Source organism: Schistocerca serialis, chromosome 7 (genome assembly GCF_023864345.2).
Source record: "Schistocerca serialis cubense isolate TAMUIC-IGC-003099 chromosome 7, iqSchSeri2.2, whole genome shotgun sequence".
Classification (NCBI taxonomy): Eukaryota; Metazoa; Arthropoda; class Insecta; order Orthoptera; family Acrididae; genus Schistocerca; species Schistocerca serialis.
The window spans coordinates 435383792-435403299 of NC_064644.1; the positions used below are offsets into that span (position 1 = coordinate 435383792).

Genomic DNA, 19508 nt, shown 5'->3' on the forward strand with positions numbered 1-19508 from the left:
TGATTAACTTTGGATGAGATATAAGTATGACCTGGGATTTCTTGGGGTTTAGTTTCAGACCTAGGTTCTGTGCCCATCGAGAAACAGAGCAAAGATCTGCGTTCATACTCGCTACTGCGTCAGCAATGTTCTTGGGGCTTGCACTTATGTACAGTTGGATGTCGTCGGCATATAGATGGTAGTTGCAGGAGTGAATCACTGAAGAAATATCATTAATGTACAGTGAGAAGAGTAATGGACCAAGGACGGAGCCTTGGGGAACTCCAGAGCGCACGTTTTTCCATGATGACTTTTCCGACCCACAAATGACTTGTTGACTTCTGTTTTTGAGGTAGCTGTCGAACCAGTGTATTGCGCTGTTTGAGAAATTCAACTGCTTCATTTTAATTAGTAATATATCAAAGTCAACTGTATCAAAAGCCTTGCTAAAGTCAAGCAGTGTTAGGATGGTAGCTTCACGTCTGTCCATAGCATGTTTAATGTCATCAGTTACTTTGATTAATGCAGTTGCTGTACTATGGTGCTTTCGAAAACCTGACTGATATTTGTCGTGGATGTTATGAGTTTTGAGGTAATCTGTCAGCTGTTCATGGACGATGTGTTCTAGGGCTTTAGATATTGCAGGAAGTATGCTGATCGGCCTGTAGTCACCTGGCGACTTAGGGTTGTCAGTCTTGGGTATAGGTTGAATTAAGCTTTGCTTCCACTCAGTAGGATATGTACTACTGACAAGAGACAGGTTGAAGATGTCTGTGATAACTGGAGTAATAGTGTTTACGACGTTCTTAATCATGCCAATGCTCACTCCATCATTTCCTACTGCCTCGGAAGAGATTCTCATAATTGCCTTGTCTACTGTGCCGGTAGTGACATGTTTTAGGAGAAACTTGTCTCTCGAGAGATTGATATCTTGGGGCTGGTAATTTGTCGCTGCGTGGCAGTTTACGGCTGTTGAGAAGAAATCGTTTAATTCTTCTGCAGACGCTTGATAAACAGCGTCAGATCTTCGCTTCCCTATACCGAAACTGCGCAGCTTTTTCCACAGTGCGGCAGGTTTTGATATGCCGCATACGACAGAGCGGGCATGTCTGATTTTGGCATTCCTCACGCTTTGCTTGGTTCTATTTCGGAGTTTCCTATAAGCTTCGTACGCCTCGGGAGTTGGGTTACGCTTGAAGGCCCTATGTGCAGCATCACGTTCATTCATTAACTGGCGTAATGCAGTGGTGAGCCACGGAGCGGGAGCTCTCTTTACCTTGACAGTGCGTTGAGGAGCATGTTTATCATACAGTGCAATAATTTTGCGACATAATTCCCGAATTTTTCCGTCTAAAGTCGGTTCATTGCTTATATCATGCCAAGGGATGTCTGAGCAATCCTTTTGAAGAGCGTCATGGTTAACATTTTTTAGGTTTCTGTAGGTTACCAGGTGAGATTTTTCTTTGGTAGTATGTACTGAGTAATTTAAGAAAATCACGTCATGAGCAGAGAGTCCTGGAGCGGATGTCTGATTGGCGCGAATTATTTTATCTGGTCGCTTTGTTGCTATTATATCTATGAGTGTATGGCTGTGTGGCGTGTGATGAGTTGGGTCCAGCGGTGCTAAACTCATATCATTGGAGTGGAACAGTCTCCTAAGTTTTTCTGCAGAGGGAGATTTTAACTGTAAGTCGATGTTTGTGTCGCCCATAATGATTATGTGTTCATACAGTGTCACGAGCGAGGACAGGGCAGACTGAAAGGAGGACATAGCACCGACGTTTGGAGGTTTATAGATTACTCCAATTAGCAGTTCCTGATTTGATGTATTTATTTCGAAAAACAAGAACTCTGCTTCTCCTTCGCCCTTTGCATCCGATGTGCATAGTATAGTAGGTCTCAGATCAGAGCGAATATAGGCACCCACACCACCCCCGCGTCGTGTTTCACGATCTGCCCTTAGGAGAGAGTAACCAGTGATTCGGATAGCGTCGGAAGAAATGTTTGGTTTCAACCAAGTTTCAGAGACGAGGATAATATGGAACAGCGATTGGCAGAACAGGTCACAGAACTCGTCGAAGTGAGCCGTTAGCGACTGAGCGTTCGCGTGGGCCACAAAGAGCCCGCCGCCGGAACCGGTCCGTCCCATTGTGGCCGCCTGTAGGACCGAGCGCGCTCCGTCTGCCTGCTGGTCGGAAGAGGGACAAAAGGTGGATTTCGCGGGGGAAGACATATTTACAGGTGTGTCCAAGGTCGTGACTGACTCAAGCGTCTGTGGGCTAATGGTGAAAGACAGGCTGGTGGTATCGGAGAAGGGAGCGAAAAGAAAGATGGAAAGTGGCAGTAGTGGTTACGATAAAGATAATAGTAGTAGTAGTGGTAGTGACGAGGATGAAAATAACAGATATAGAAAGGCGGTTTTAAGGAGATTCCTGTTAATGGAGAATGTTAATGCCCGTTTGACTGACAATGTGAATATAAATGAGCACTTATGATAGGCAACTAAAGAAGCAACATTTATGTGAAACAATTGACTGATTTTAAATAGAGTACTTATGGTACATATAGAAATAATGAAGCAATATTTACGTAAAAAAATGAAAAGAAAGAATAAAAATTAACTTATATTAGACAGAGTAAAATATGAGACTTTGTGTCTCGCGAGATTTCGCTCAGTCTTTCAGTTCGGACATGTTCGTCACCGTTTTCCTCCCTCCTTCCGTCTTGACTACGATCCTGCCATCCTGGGTCCATACATTTTGAAGGCCGAACTGTGTGATCGCAGTGTTCAAAACTTTTAGTCTTTCGCGCGTCAGATCTTCCCTCAGGGTAACCCCACTTTTGGCGAGTTTTCTTTTCTGAGCAAACACTTCAGCTCTTTTCCGGTATGACACAAATTTAATTATTATGGGCCTGGGTTTCATCGCACCTGGTATCCTGCGCCCAACACGGTGGCTTCTGTCAATATCGGCCACGTCGATCTGCACGCCAAGTTTCTCACGCACGAGGCTAATGGCCAGGTCGTCGGTGTTTTCTCGATCGTTTCCAGCTACCCCGAACAAGCGCAAGCTGTTCCTTCGCTGATACTGCTCAATTTCATCGGTGGCCGCAGACAGTTTAGCTTCTAGGTCGGCGGCTTTTTTCTCTTGTGCGGCCAGGGACTTTTTAAGAGACTGGATTTCGGTGCTGTTTCGCCCGACAGACTCTTGCAGTTTGTCCATGACCGCGGCCGTCACAGAGTCCGTGATGGATTGCACTATTACGTCTAGCGTGTCTTTACTGTGCAGCGCCGCACTCACCTGGGACCGGACGAGCTCCCCGATGTCGGGAAGCGAGGCCTCACCTGCCGCCGGAGACCGGGCGCCCGCGCTGCCTGCGCCCCTGTAGCCTCGCCTGCTGCCGCTTACTCGTGCTCTTCCCATTTTTCACTCACTTATCACTTATCACTTGTGGTAATCAACGGAGAGCAACACACCACGGCAAGTAACACTTGTTTAGTCGGATGTACACGTTGTGGACTGCCGCACTTCTCTGTAACACCTTCAATGAGCGGAAAAACTCGCGAGCCAAAGAAACGCGCGTCACTCAGTGGCCGCCATCTTTTTAGCTTCGAAACGTAGGACACTTCTTATCACTTACTACATAAACGACGCCCAAAATGGAACATGAGGGTGTTTTTATGATGCCAACTCACTGCTCGCCGGCATGTCCCTACAATGATGAAAAAAACTCGCTGAGTGTTGCTGGGGTACGTTCAAGCTGGAGCCACTCTGCTGGCAGGTTGGTCCTCCATTCTGGTACATCGCATCTCTCTCCTGGCAAGGCAGTCTTGTTGCATTTGCGCTGGAGCCTCGGTACTGACACTTCGCTGCTCGCTGGTCGCACGAGGAACCTTTACACTGCGGCTGTCCACATTGCTAGCTGAGTGGATTACTTGTCTGCCGCATGTGAAGCGAAAACTATATCCTATGCATCGTCTAACGACCATAATACTGGGTCGTTCACGCCAAAAATGTGGTTGTTTACAACGAGGAAGAAGAAGATGTATGTATGCATATTTTGAATGTAGATCGGCCTCACCGATCATAGTTTTACAAGTTGTAATAAGAGTTCAAAAATTGTTCAGAGCACTTATTCAAATAGTTGCGAATGTTGTAACAAATGTTCCAGTTTATTTTAAATATTATTGAACCAGAATAGTATAACATACGAAGATTCGACCCACAAGTACTGGCGTAATTTGTGTTGAAGAGCAATTTACCGACCTATTCATTCTGAAGTAATATTCAACAGTTTTTATCCACATCTACATCTTACACTACATCTGCCATATTTAGATTTTTGTGCTGACATTCTAACGGAAAAAAGGAAATAACATAAATTTTGTGAAACTGAGGAAGTAATGATGAAAAATTGTTAGACCTACTGGTATCCATCAAGAAACGGTTATGTAATCTGTGTGTTTGTGGTAGCAGATAGCTTTGTGTCCAAAGATGGCTGAAATAATTTCGTGTTTACAAATCATTACTTATAGTCCTCAACAACATTATTAACTTTGTGTGATAGTTTCATTGGTGGGAAGTTACACACAACCTATCTCTCAACAGACTACTTAAAAAGTTTGAAGAGCCAGTATTAAGTGATATTTCTAGAAACGTTATTACAGGTCTTTACAGCGCTTGCAGTGATCACGAAGATAAGTTTAGTCTAATTACAGTTTCCACAGTGGCATTCAAAAGTCATTTTTTCCACGCTGTCTATCTCAATACAAGGTATAATAGTGCGCAAAATATGGATATCAATGGAAATATAGTAGCAGATGATACATTGCAAGAAACTGCGCAATAAGGAGCCGTTAAATACGGCTCTGCTAGCTTAACGCAGCCAATCACTGTTCAAACTTCGGCCCGAAACACAAACCAGCTTGGGCCGAATCTTGATTTATTAAACTATTTAGGTTCAACAGTATTTAAACTAAAGTGGAATACTAGTTCTGACATTCTCAGCTACCCGAATAAATGCTCGGGATAATCTCTGAGGTATTGTTATAGCTTGTGACACTTTCTGAAATGTGGACGATTTACATCAAAGCATGCATACATTTCCTTCATTTTATCGTTGTTAATAAGCAAATTTTTGGCGTAGACGAACAAGTATTGTTGTCGTCAGATGATGCATAGAATACAGTTTCTGTTTCACAAACTGCAAGTAGTACACTCAACAAGCGGTGTGAACAGTTGCAGGGTAAATTTTCCTGGGAGGAAAATCTGATGCTGTGGCCCTGTGTGTAGGGGTGCGTCAGCAGCACGGCTCCGACACACATTTCCCCTAACTAAAGACCCTCAAGATTAACTGATACATCACATCGCAGTGTACTGCCACATTCCACATTACAGTATGGGATCCATGCAAGAAGTAACAAACCAAACAAAAATTCTCTACGTTTTACTGACAAACAACTCACCACGTGGATGTGTGACAGGTATTCCGGTGACCTCGCAGAGGCGTAGTGGACCATCTGCGCGACGGAGTGGGTCAGGTAGAGGCAGTAGGTGAGGCGGCTCGGTATGCGGAACACGGGGTGCGACAGGATGCCGTCCACCAGTCCTGCAAACACAGGCGACGTCATTCTGCAGGTGGCTATGGGCTCCCCTCTAATCCGCTGCTGCCAGCTGCGTTTCTAAATCATTTTAACGTCTTACCATGAAGCAGAAAAACGTCGTCTGTTGCCCAAGAACTAACGGTACGACACAGTATGCCCTTGTTGTACTACATTTTTTTCGAGTGGGCTCGAATTTTCAGCACGCTACCCTTAAGCCACATTTACTTGTTGGTTGTAAATTATAGCAGGTCTATGTCAATGTTTTCCTACTTCGATGATAAATTTCTTCCACTTCACTTGTTCAACTAATGTGCTGTTTGTTAGACCTGGTCTGATAGCCAGGTGGACATTACATGAGCAAAATAAAAGGAAGAAGAGTCGATGACAAAGAGAGTGACCCATGATCTGCAAATAAATACACAGAACACCTCATAACAGTGTTATCGAGAAAGAAAGGAAGTTTCCTATTACCGTCATAAGACACACTGACAGACGCTAAGTGTGTGTCTGTGAGGACACACGGGGAGTGGAAAGTTAAAAATCAATCCTTTTTTGTAGTACTTCCTTCATCTGCAAACTATGGTTACGATTATTCCTGATTCCAGCTGTGTTCTTAAGAGGAACGATGGGGTGCCTCATATACAGTGCTCCTCGTACAACTGATGATTGTACGTATTCGCAACTGCGAATACATTTCATGGTTTGGTACCACTCGAAGTATCACATACTTCCCATAATCTTCGTGTATTCAAACAATTTTATTAGGATTAACACGTAAATGAGATGTTTATTCAATATAGTACTAATGGAAAATGAAGTATGAACCATTCAAATCTACAGACACATATGATGTTTCATTCTTTGTAAACTATCATAGCCACATGGCTATTAACAGATCGTTTTTGACAACAGTTTCTCTACTCTTTACGCTTACGTTAGCTGCAATGCAGTGATACTACCGATGCACGCTGGTAGTGGGTAAAGCTATCCTATAACGTCAGACACATCTTTAGTGCGGGAAAAAAAGAAAAGAAGAATGTGTTGCGTGGCGCGTGATGCAACAGGATCTGTACCGCTGGAAGAACACGTATTCCTCGCTTTGCAGGAACAGATCGATGATGTTCTGGATGTATCTTGCACTTTTCGATGTTCCCTCATTGAATTCGAAAGCTTCGTTACCATTGTAGGCTATGTCTCCCGACACCGAGATGCTCAGTACTTCGCCGCCAATACGGGTAGTTTCTGCTCACCTGGACGACACACTACTCATAAAAGACCTAATCAGACACCTAAACAGACTTTGCCCTCATAAAGAGACTGAAACTTACATCACTGATACACCCAGTTCTCTCACTGCACCACCACAGGGAGACTGCACGGTTTGTGAGAGAAAGTTTGTCTAGCGGTACGCTTTTCCGTAATTCAGTTTTGAACAAACGCTTCCTGATGGTCCTGGGTGACGCTTTAGATGCAACATTATTCCTGACTTGAGCTGCAATGGCCGTGTGATCGGAAATGTCTACTCAAATGAGCCCTTGGTTTGGGTATAAATCTGCTTGCTGTTGCCTTCTAAAAGATGGACTTCAGCCGTATCCACCTTCCTCTGTGCACTGGCACCAACACTGATACACACATGACAACCCACAATACAAACATACGACAATTTCTGAACCGAACTCAATGACACCATCCCAGTTCGCTAAGGAAGCGATGGGTAGGTGCCGTAGAGCAAATCAACCACATCCCTAAGTAGTCTTCTGCTTCTTCTTCTCCTCCTTTCAGTGTAGGAGGGCTATTCGGAAAGTAAGGTCCGATTGATCACAAAATGGAAACAACAGCGAAAATTTGATGAAGCTTTGCGTACCTGTTTTGGACAATGTCTCCAGTATGGCTCTTGGTCGCGTCACATCGCTCTTTTCAATTCAGAGCACACAGGTGCCTAGAGCAATAGTGTCTCGCACCATATATGGGTGTCCGTTGCGAGGTTTCGCCTGATTTCATGCAACCCCACATAAGGTACTTGTCATGCATTTCCTTCTTCATGACATTTCTCGGCCGCACGCTTCAGGGGCAATGAGGTCGTCCCTGCAGGCTTTTCGATGGGAAGTGTTCGTTCATCTACCATATAGCTCGGACTTGCTCCCTCTGATGTTCATCTCTCCCCACATGAACCACTGGCTAGGAAGACAAAATTTTGGCAGAGACAGCGAACTGCATATCAGCTTAGAGAAATGGCGGAAAGTACAGGCGGTCGCTTTCTGTGACGGTGTTTTGGAAAGTTGGTACAATGCTATGGTAGATGTCTAAATGGGGATGGTGACTAAGTAGAAAAATACCTGGAAGGCGTAACAAACTGTTGCAAATAGAAGAGTTTTGATTTTCACCGTGGCTTCCATTTCACGACCGATTTGATCTTACTTTCCGAGTAGCCCTCGCATATTAACATTTTGCTTGTTACAAGCTCTTAGTTAAAATTATTGATCCTCCCACCTTTTCCTCTGTGTTACCGAAGATCTTCCTCCCACTGGATGATAATTTATAGTTAATTTTGATATTATGTCGTCTGCCATTCTTATTACATAGTTCTTCCAGTTTTTCCTATGTTCTCTAATCTCCTAGTTTAAGCTTTTCACTCGCAATAGTTATGTAATGTTACTGTTTCTGCTCATGTAGGATAGTGTGTAGCCAGCTTCTCTTCCTAGAGTTATCGTCTCCAACGCATGTATTCTTTTTCATATATTTTTTTTTTTAACAATCCGCGACCCATTTCCTCTTGTCGTGATTCGTACTGACATAATTTTGTAACATTTAAGTAGAGCTTCCTTCCTTGTTTTACTTCTGCTGACGCTGCAGGGTGTTACATTAATGTAACTGAACCTTACTACCTTTTTTGGCACATCCGTTTCCGTCGTGAGCGAGACAGTATTTCCTAGTTGATCGAGTTTCCTCTTTCTATTTGCTTATTATATGTTACTATTTTGGTATTTTATAGTATACTTCGAAATAATCAGTAAACAGTTGCCTAACAGAAATTTCATTTCTTAACTGGTTTTGCCAACAGTGTGATAGGTATAACCTTCTGAAGAAGGGCACTAAGTGCCGGAAACAGGTTAAGAAATTGATTTCTTTTATACAACTGGTTGGTGATTGTTTCGATATACTGTTTTTCGTTATGAAATGGCCTTGGAACCTCAAAACCATAATTTTTTATATATTTGAAGATACTAATACACTATAAAACTTAGCCGTTGCGGATAAAATGTGAGCAGCTGTTTGGATTGTGCTGCCGCTGTCAGTAGTCACAATTTCATCATCAGCGAACAATATTGTGGTATAATGATTCCCTTCATTGAAACCATAATTATAACAAGTTAATTGACTTTTTCTTTGCTCAGCTTCACGTCAGTATGATTATTAAAAACAATCTGAGAGAAACTGTATCCTTGTCTTATTCCCAAATTTGTCCATTTTTTCCTGCAATAACAATTTCTCGTATTTTGCTCATGTTTTCTACTGCCTTCTTATGTGCAAAAGTATTCCCCTTTTGCTCATTGTCTCCTATACATTTTACATCTTTACTTTATCGAAAGCTTTCATGCAGTCAATGAATAGTAAAAGTGTTTCTTTACTGCACTATTTGTGTTTTTCAATGATCTGTCTAATAGTGAACGTATTGACTGTGGACGTTCTGCCTTGCCATGGCCTTTTAGCTCTTCTAGCAGAATATTATCGACAATTATTGCTAGTCTCTGTTTTACTATTTTAGAATAATATATTTTATACTCCGCGTTTAGCATAGAAGAACCTCTATAATTTTCACAATTACTTCTTCCTCTTTTCCTGTAAATAAGGATTATTGGAGCCTATTTCCAGTAATCCGGAGTTTTCTAATTTGTTCAGTGTCTGTTAATATAGTCGAGGAATCTGGATTTCAGTGCTCATTGAATCAGTTATGTGTTAATTCCATCACTGCTCGTCGTTTTTGATTTTTCGTTTTACAGATTGCTTCCTCTAAATTTCATCCATTTTATTGTATCTAGTGTTGTCATTTCTTCTACTTCGGGCTCTTCATTTTCATCAAGATTTTTGTTTACATTGTCTCCTGTTTTACACAGTTTCTTATAACAGTTCAGTTATTGTTTATTACGTGTCAATTCTATTCTCGCATCACGTTTTACATCTTTATTCAAGTTCGTCATAATTGTATAAGTAAGTACCTGTCTAGAATGGACATCATTTTCCCCTTCCGAAATGAATCCATCCCAGCTTTCTAGCTTAAATTCTCGACATAGTTCTTTATCTTTAAAGATTGTACTTTATATTCCTCACTATTTTCAGTTGTTCCATTCTGTAACAACTATTGGCGTTTCTAAGTAACTTTCTAGGTAACACGTTTAATCAAATAACTCAACATGCACACTGTAGTCCTGCTTCTGTCTGAGAAGTGTAATCCAAGAGATGGTGGTAACTCCAACCTCCGGGATTTGATCAAGGTTTACATTGAGATTTCCCTTGGTTGTAAAGCAAATGCCGCAACTGGATATTTCCTCCCAAATACTACCAGTTGGTATTGTCTCTGCCCCGCTACCAGCTTGCCTAGTAGTTGGCTGAGAAGAACTAAATTCTATGATGGGTATAACAGCTTGCTCTGTTCTTTATGGTAGAGACTAAAACAGAACAGATGGTGCTACGCCATCCTCGCAGTTTCTATTAACCGGATATGTCGATCCCAACAGCAGGGCGCTGTTCCGGTAGATCAAATGCAGACTTAGCGTTTTCATGTACAGTGTGCACATGGCATTGCGCACCGAGTCACTGCCTATTTTACCCTCTACTAAGCCTGTAGGAAAAGTAGTGTTTCTGTGAATTGTGCTAAATTTACTCCAGCCAACTATCCTTCAATAATTTATTCACTATCGAACAAGTTCCGAGAGATCAGCTGTCATTGTGCGAAAACAGGGGTACTTGAGGAACAATTTCCGTAAAATATCAAGAACTATTGTTTAACGGAAATATGATAAATGTGGCATTTAAATATGGGATATGAACTCTCTAAACTAGTTATCTCATAAGTAAACTCGCGAGACCTGTTACCAACCTTATTTACGAGGAATAATATTCTGAAATCTATAAAATATATTTAAAACAGTACATTTCCAACAGTGAAGGATATTTATGAAATACTGTTAAATATACATTAAATAATTATAGTATAAAATTAAAGTTTGCTTCTACACTCCTGGAAATGGAAAAAAGAACACATTGACACCGGTGTGTCAGACCCACCATACTTGCTCCGGACACTGCGAGAGGGCTGTACAAGCAATGATCACACGCATGGCACAGCGGACACACCAGGAACCGCGGTGTTGGCCGTCGAATGGCGCTAGCTGCGCAGCATTTGTGCACCGCCGCCGTCAGTGTCAGCCAGTTTGCCGTGGCATACGGAGCTCCATCGCAGTCTTTAACACTGGTAGCATGCCGCGACAGCGTGGACGTGAACCGTATGTGCAGTTGACGGACTTTGAGCGAGGGCGTATAGTGGGCATGCGGGAGGCCGGGTGGACGTACCGCCGAATTGCTCAACACGTGGGGCGTGAGGTCTCCACAGTACATCGATGTTGTCGCCAGTGGTCGGCGGAAGGTGCACGTGCCCGTCGACCTGGGACCGGACCGCAGCGACGCACGGATGCACGCCAAGACCGTAGGATCCTACGCAGTGCCGTAGGGGACCGCACCGCCACTTCCCAGCAAATTAGGGACACTGTTGCTCCTGGGGTATCGGCGAGGACCATTCGCAACCGTCTCCATGAAGCTGGGCTACGGTCCCGCACACCGTTAGGCCGTCTTCCGCTCACGCCCCAACATCGTGCAGCCCGCCTCCAGTGGTGTCGCGACAGGCGTGAATGGAGGGACGAATGGAGACGTGTCGTCTTCAGCGATGAGAGTCGCTTCTGCCTTGGTGCCAATGATGGTCGTATGCGTGTTTGGCGCCGTGCAGGTGAGCGCCACAATCAGGACTGCATACGACCGAGGCACACAGGGCCAACACCCGGCATCATGGTGTGGGGAGCGATCTCCTACATTGGCCGTACACCACTGGTGATCGTCGAGGGGACACTGAATGGTGCACGGTACATCCAAACCGTCATCGAACCCATCGTTCTACCATTCCTAGACCGGCAAGGGAACTTGCTGTTCCAACAGGACAATGCACGTTCGCATGTATCCCGTGCCACCCAACGTGCTCTAGAAGGTGTAAGTCAACTACCCTGGCCAGCAAGATCTCCGGATCTGTCCCCCATTGAGCATGTTTGGGACTGGATGAAGCGTCGTCTCACGCGGTCTGCACGTCCAGCACGAACGCTGGTCCAACTGAGGCGCCAGGTGGAAATGGCATGGCAAGCCGTTCCACAGGACTACATCCAGCATCTCTACGATCGTCTCCATGGGAGAATAGCAGCCTGCATTGCTGCGAAAGGTGGATATACACTGTACTAGTGCCGACATTGTGCATGCTCTGTTGCCTGTGTCTATGTGCCTGTGGTTCTGTCAGTGTGATCATGTGATGTATCTGACCCCAGGAATGTGTCAATAAAGTTTCCCCTTCCTGGGACAATGAATTCACGGTGTTCTTATCTCAATTTCCAGGAGTGTATTATGACCTGAGAAGGTTATAATCCCCTCTGCAGGAAAAGACATGCATTACGTAAGCAGAGATCTTTATAAACTCATCTCGTTTCGCCGATTAATAATGTACATAAAGAGATAGACTGTGGCACCCAATTGATGCTGATAAATTTCTACGAAGCGTTCCTATCAGTTTTAGGAAAAAAATGCTAACATCGGACCGACTTCGTAATTCTATGAAGATTTACGGAACTTAGTTACGTTCTAAACGGAGATATGATTAGGCGCTAATGTAGTTTGGGAGTAATCCAGGGGAATATTAAAGAGACAGAATGTCCACGATATACAGAAAGAGTCAGGGAGATAAGTACATTCTTTGAAGGGTGATAGTATTGAGGATTATGAACAAAAAGCTTCAAATGAACATTGCCATTTTCTTAACCTTATCCGACACTCATCTGAAAATCACGGGCGTGAGTCACATGCCCTTCTTCACCAGCACTGATATGCGACTACAACCAAAGCGACATTAGGCAATGTAGTGTTACTTGTCATAAATCGTCTCAGGGGGAGAAGCTAGATTCACCAGAGAATTTAGTTTAACCCGCATCTCTGGGAGGAACGTCTCGCCCACATTTTACATTCATTTGCTCAAATAAAGGACCGTAAGAGTGAGCTCAGATCAATGACGCAGCAGCCGTCTACAAGAGCGGCAAAATTGTTTGGAGTTGACGGTGGACTTTTTGAAAATGTTTTGTGAGGAAATGTATACAATTGGACAAAACGTTAGATCACAAGGTTTCATTTTCTATCACCTGCGTTTGCTCTGTTATCCACTGTTTTATTTGGTTTGCTCGAAAACTATTAAGAAAAGGAGATACGTTCATTTGAGATTTTGTGTTTAGAATTACTAATACTATCACCATTCAAAGCGTGTTCATCTCCTCCTGGTTCACCATATATGTAAACAATGTAACGGTTAACGCCGAAAGCTCCATAGGGAAATAACAACACGAGAACATTGTAGGAAAAATCGGGAAGAACTGCATAGGATCGATGACTGGTGCATGAAATGACAGTTTTCGCTTATCATAGAAAAATGTAAAGTGTTGCAAGAAGACACATTACGGTTTAGCTACATAAATGGTGGAAAGCCGAACAAAATGTAGCAAGCAGATGCTAGATTGAGATTAATTGAAAAACAAGCCTAAGGAAATGTAATTTATCCAGGAACGATTGTGAAGTATATCTCGTTGGCCTGGAATCCTCTCCAGGTAAGACTGAAAGCCCGGAGAGATAGACTAGCGAGAGAAGGGCGGTGCGTATCGCCACAGGGAGGGACATGTAGTAAGAGATAGAGAGCGTCACGAATCACTTTCCGTTTGACATTTTGAACTGGGTATGACGTAAAGTCAGACAAATTCTAGCTCTTACCGGTTTGCGGGCCACTCACCAGCTTGTCCCATGGCGCATGCAGTGATGAGCATGCCGACGCCAACAGCGTAGACGGGTCTGTGCAGGCCGGCGTAGGCAGCGGCCATCCAGGGCGGCAGCGATAGCGCCGGCTGGTACAGCAGCCACCCCACGGAAACCACGCCCAGGGAGGATAGCATTGTCAGTGGGTACAGGGACAGTACCTGCAGGAACACATATGGCTTTCAGTGTAGGAGCAAGAGTAGTGGCAAGGACGGGTCTGTGCAGCCTGGCAACTTAATCCCAAACTCGTACAGCATCCAGCGTTAGATACTGTGCCGAAGTGAGGACACCAGCGCCACCTAGTAGCATTATAATGCCTCCAGCAGCACATGTGCACGTCACGGCAGCGCAGTCTGAACAGTGGTGGTCTGTGCAGAAAGGACCCATCTGAAAGGTCAGGTTGATGCCAGTAATGCAGAACACACGTTTGTTGGCCTGTGTGGGCATTGGGAACCTATGACAACAACAGCTTCAGCCTCACGTGGTACAAAAGCCGGCCTATAGATAGAAACCAATTAGGGATGGCACCTGGAACCTCCAGTAACACACACGGCTGTTGGAGAACGACAACAGTGTTAGCAGTAAAGATAGCCTGGTGCAGGCTGGCGTAGGTAGCAGTGACCCATGGCGGCAGGCTGGAACAACAACTACCTGGCATGTACCAATCTGATTTAAGACAGAAGCACCAGTGAATACCATGACACCACTTACAAGGACGACAAGGCTGGAAGAGCAGGCTGACATCAGCAGTGAAGACAAGTCTGTGCAGACTAGTGTGTGCAACGTTTTCCCAAGTTGGTATTTTAGCCCCCGCTGGTTCAGCAGCAAATGTTCAGACACTAATCGATTTAGGACAGCATCGCCAGTGGCCACCAGTTAATTCCTGGAGAAAGGTACTCATCTGTCACAGCAGGCCGATGCCAGCGATGAACTTTATTTGTAGCACCTTACTACACCATCAGTTCTAGCACCAGCTTGAACAGCAATCAGCTTGCGGATGTCCCTTCCAATGAGGACAACAGCGCCAGTAGGTACCAGGAAAATAAGTATTGGAACGCACGTGGCTGTCAGACCAGATTGATGAGTGAACTGAAAATAGGTCGGTGCACAATGGCTACAGCTTTAGGCCTAGCCTGCAGGTGCCAAATCAATTCAGGACAGCACCACCAGTGAGTACCAGGACAGTACCTACAAGAACACATATGACCGAGAACAGATGATGGCAGCAATAAAACAGATCTGTGCAGACCGACAGATACAACAACGGCCCAATGTGGTGTCTCTAGCCAAGAACTGGTACAGCGACCAGGTCGCAGAAATAAACCAATTCATGACAACAGCGTCAGTAGGTACCTGGATATCATCTGCTAAAATGCACATATCTGTCTGAGTAAATCGATGCCTGTGATCATCAGAGGTCGACGTTAGCAGCAACAGTGCATGACAGCAGCGTTCATAGCCCCAGCCGGTACAACAACCTGCATGCAGACACCGCCTCCAATGAGGACAGCGTTGCCAGTGGGCACTTCTTCAATAAAACAAGTGGTTTTCAGAGTAAGACTACTGGTTTTCAGAATAGGACTATATCAGTCGCACAGACGCGCCAGTGGAGGCTGGCAATGACCGCAGCCTAATCAGCTTAAGCTGGTACCACAGACAGCCTGCAGATATCAACTCCATTTAAGACAGCGTCAATGGGTTGCCGAAACTGTTAAAACATGGGTAGCAGAGCAGCTGATGACAGCAATGAAGACAGGCCTGTGTAACCTGGTGTTGGGAACTTCAGCTTCAGCTAGTACAACAATAAGCCTACGGATATCATCTGATTTATCTCCAGAAGATATCAGGATAAAAATACGTACATATGTCATGGTAGGCTAATGACAGCAATGATGACACACATCTCTCTCAGGCTGGTGTTGTCACCAACATCCCGTGAGGACACTAACTCTAGTCCTGGTTGGTACAGCAACCAGCCAGCAAACACCAAAACCATTAAGGGCAGCAACGCCAGCGGGTGTCGGGACAGCGTGTGCAAGCACTTACATACGGCTATCTTACCAAGACAATGACAGCAGACGAGACAATGACAGTAGGGAAGACAGTGTAGGCTCTGCGGCCACAGGAAACAGTATCCAGGTGCCAGGGCAGTCAGTGTGTGGATATTTACCCCGTAAAGGACAGCAACTCCTGTGGCTAACACAGCAGCACCTGCAGCTAAGACACGGCTTTCATAGCAAGGCAAAGTTAAGAGAACTCCCACATCCCTGCAAACCAGGGATCATTGTGGCAATTCCAGGGTCTGCTGGTAGTGCAGCTATTCTGCAGATACCCATCCTCACTTAGGACAGCAGCGTGAGACACTACCAGAATCGTAGCTAGAGGCACACACTTGGCTCTCAGCTAAGACTGATGCAAGCAGTGAAAATATGTCTGACTGGCATATATATTCATTTGGTTCCCCATAGTCAGCTTTAGCCTCAGTTGCAAGCAGTGCACATATATCAGCTTCTGTAAGGTCAGTAGTGCAAACAGATTCCAGGACAGTATTCGCTTGTACACAAAGGATGCGCAAAGGTGCACAAATCCCCTAACTAACGCCACTGCAGATCAGCCTTTCTCCTGGTAATTTCTCTTGATGTCTGTATCAGTTATTTACTGAAAGTTTTAATACCATAACACACGAAGTGTCTTAGAGGATGAGTGAAAAGACAAATTGCAGCTTAGATATTAAGTTTGTAAACCACAACAAACGATGTTACGAACGAAGGTATGGGCTTTTTACGGGTATAATTTACATAATCACTATCAACAAAGAGAGACATGTACATGTATCTACTCATAACGAGAGGTGTGATATAAAGTGCGTAGAAAGTAACAGAAGTTTCAAACTAAATCCCCAGACGAGGTGGTTTAGCAGTTGGAACGCAGGAGAGGCATTAGTGTTCGTGGTACTCAGAAACCAAACTGCTCATTCTGATTTTGATTTCCCGCGGTTTCTTTAATTGGACTCTCGCGAAAGCCGAATGGTAATTTTCAATAATGTACAGTCAAGGTCTGTTTCCCATCTTTCTCTGTTTAACTCATTGATTTGCCACTAATGACCTCACCGTCGATGGGCTCAATCCTAATCTTACTTCCTTGTGTTTCTTCCTTCCATTTTGCGACCAGGATCATTTCTTAACGGCAAAACAGAGACTTCGAAGGACTCGTCGTTACAGGTCACTTGAATCCTGGATATTACTACCAGAAGTTATGCGGATGACTTCTTACATATCAGTTTTAGACAGACAACAGTTGCATACATGACTGTCTGGCCTAGATAACTTGCACTTTCCTCTAGACACAACAGGAATGTAGAACCTATTGCACATATGGCCAGTTGTACATTCAATCGTCTTGAGAAAATATTAACAGGAACAGAATTTCGAGACTGATGTCTTCTCTAAAAGGTAGAGAAATCGAGATATCTAGTCTTTTGTGTAGGCGCGCGTGATAACCTGAAACCACTCTTCTAAAATGAAGCCTTGTCGAAGTCAAATGATTACAATGGTGGAATGTATAGAGATGTCACAGGAATTCGTAAACCTGGGAACAACTTCAACAGCAAGGGAGAGACTTTCCATTAGATAATTCGTCGACGTTGTTGGAAAATAAAGTAAATACTCGAACGGGTTGCAGGACATTCTTCCCGATTTCGTGTGCTTCTACTGTGCTCAGATGAAAGGACGACGTGGAACCCATTGCTTCGTTACGAATGCATAGTTCATCTTTGTTCCACTTTTCTTCTCTCTGTAGAAAACAATGTCGAAGGAGTCGGATGGATATGAGTGTAGCCTTTTTGGCTGTGTCTCGCAGCAGGAAGGGGTGCTTTAAGCGGAAGATAATGCCTTACCCCAAGGTGTAAATTGTGTGTGAGAATTGCGTCCTATATAATCACTTCAGAGTAGGTCATTATGATGAGTCGTGTTTGTATAGTTGATGACGACAAGAGTACTCTCATACGGGCTCCTTCTACCGAAGAGTACCAATGGAGCTCAATAACACCACGCGATGGATGAAACACCATCGCTACCCTCACATCTCCTCACTGCATGAGAAGTTGTGGAAAGGTTTAGAATGTGACCCTTATAATGGAACGATGTCTGGGAATAATGAACTTTGATCTGTCACATTTGTCACATCATATCCAGATCCTCCCCGCAACCTCTACTCGTCCCCCATCTGAGACCCCCCCCCCCCTCCAACCCTGCCCCCACCCCCGCCGCCCACCACCCACCCCGTGCACCTCGCAAAACGCTGGTGATTAAAATGTTTTCTTCCACCAGGATTAGAAGCGACTATGTCCCAGTTACACACCACCGAATAAGACTGCGTTATCGACGTCTTAACTTTTTAAATGGGGACTCCTTCCTGCCCTACAGCCCGTTCTTACTCACATCATCGTATCACGTTCTTCGGAGTAAGTTATTTGTATTTTTGGAAGTTTTTATACAGTATTTGCCATCTGTGATGTCTCTGTGGCTGAAAAGAAAATGAAGTTGACCGAAAATTAGCGTCATACTCAAGGGAAATACATTTTTTGTAACACACAATGAAATAAAGTATTTATGTCCTTTTTACTCTCACACCCAAATTGAAATTTCGTCTTCCAAAATCCAAGACAACAGTGCTTGTCTATACCTTTGATCTTCTTCCTAACGGACTACAAGAGGATCCTCTCTGAAAGATATGAGCTTCACTTGAAAATCCAGATACTGTTCTTCCAAAGTGAATCAAAGTTCTTCATCCAAACGCTAAAAATGAAAGGTATTTCTCCTGATCGCTAAAAGTAGTGTTTCATGTAATTAAATTTCTTCTCTCAACTTAAGTGTAAAGTCTGCGGGAAACTAAGATTTTTCGTCCGAGAGCCTGAAAAGTCAGTTTTCCAGTATGATTATTACATGAACATAAAGCTATAGAATGAAGTTATGTTGATAAGAAATACACGATGTCATCGATAGTATCCGGACAACTGTTAGTGGATGTTAGTATAACGTGTGTCCACACGTCTCCTTTATGACGACGTGAACACTCCTGGGGACTATTTTAATGAAGTTTCCGAATGTTTGTAGAGAAATGGCATCTCATTCCGCTTCAAGAGCCTAAACGAGATAAAGTAGTGATGTTTGCCGCTAGGGGTTTGGAGCGAAGTCAACGTTCTGACCTATCCCACGTTTTAACCTAACCGAAAACTGTTCCACTTCGTTGGGATTGGGAATCTGGGCAGGCCAATTCATTCCAGAAATGTTACTTTCCACAAACCACTGCCTCACAAATGCTGCTTTATGGCTCGCGGCCTTGCCACAGTGACGCAATCATCGGTTCCGAATTTTTCCTCCACTGTACGTGGAGCACAAGTCTGTAAAATGTATTCATATCGTTCCACATTTAGCGTTTCCTTATGCGCAGTAACGAGATCACACTCTAATCACGAAAAATAGCCCCATACAGTACATCCTTCGTACTTCACTGTTGTTGGCACTACACATGGTGGCACGTAAAGCGTTAGACAAACCCAAGCGCTTCCACTGGATTTCCACAGGGTACAGAGTGATTCATCACACCAGTTCACTCGTCTCCAGTCGTCCTCAGTCTCATTGCGTCGTTCTTTACACCACCTCAGGCGTTGCTTAGGACTGGCTACAGGAATGTGAGGCTTAGGGGGAGCTGCTTGACCATCGTACCCCATTCATTTCAACATCCTAAGCACAGTCATTGTGCTAGCTGAGATGGTGGTAACACTTTGGAGCTCACGAGTTATTTCTTTCGCTCTTTTTTG

At 44.2% G+C, this 19508-nt stretch overlaps 1 protein-coding gene across 1 annotated transcript in view; it reads right to left on the bottom strand.

Annotated features, from left to right (window-relative positions):
* LOC126413138 (O-acyltransferase like protein-like) overlaps window positions 1-19508 on the bottom strand; it is a 343086-nt gene that overhangs the window by 42065 nt on the left and 281513 nt on the right. The window contains exons 10-11 of the mRNA XM_050083031.1: window positions 13665-13848; window positions 5444-5586 (exon numbers count right to left, since the gene is read on the bottom strand). Coding sequence (XP_049938988.1) covers window positions 5444-5586; window positions 13665-13848 — 327 coding nt within the window. The remainder of the gene's footprint in view (window positions 1-5443; window positions 5587-13664; window positions 13849-19508) is intronic.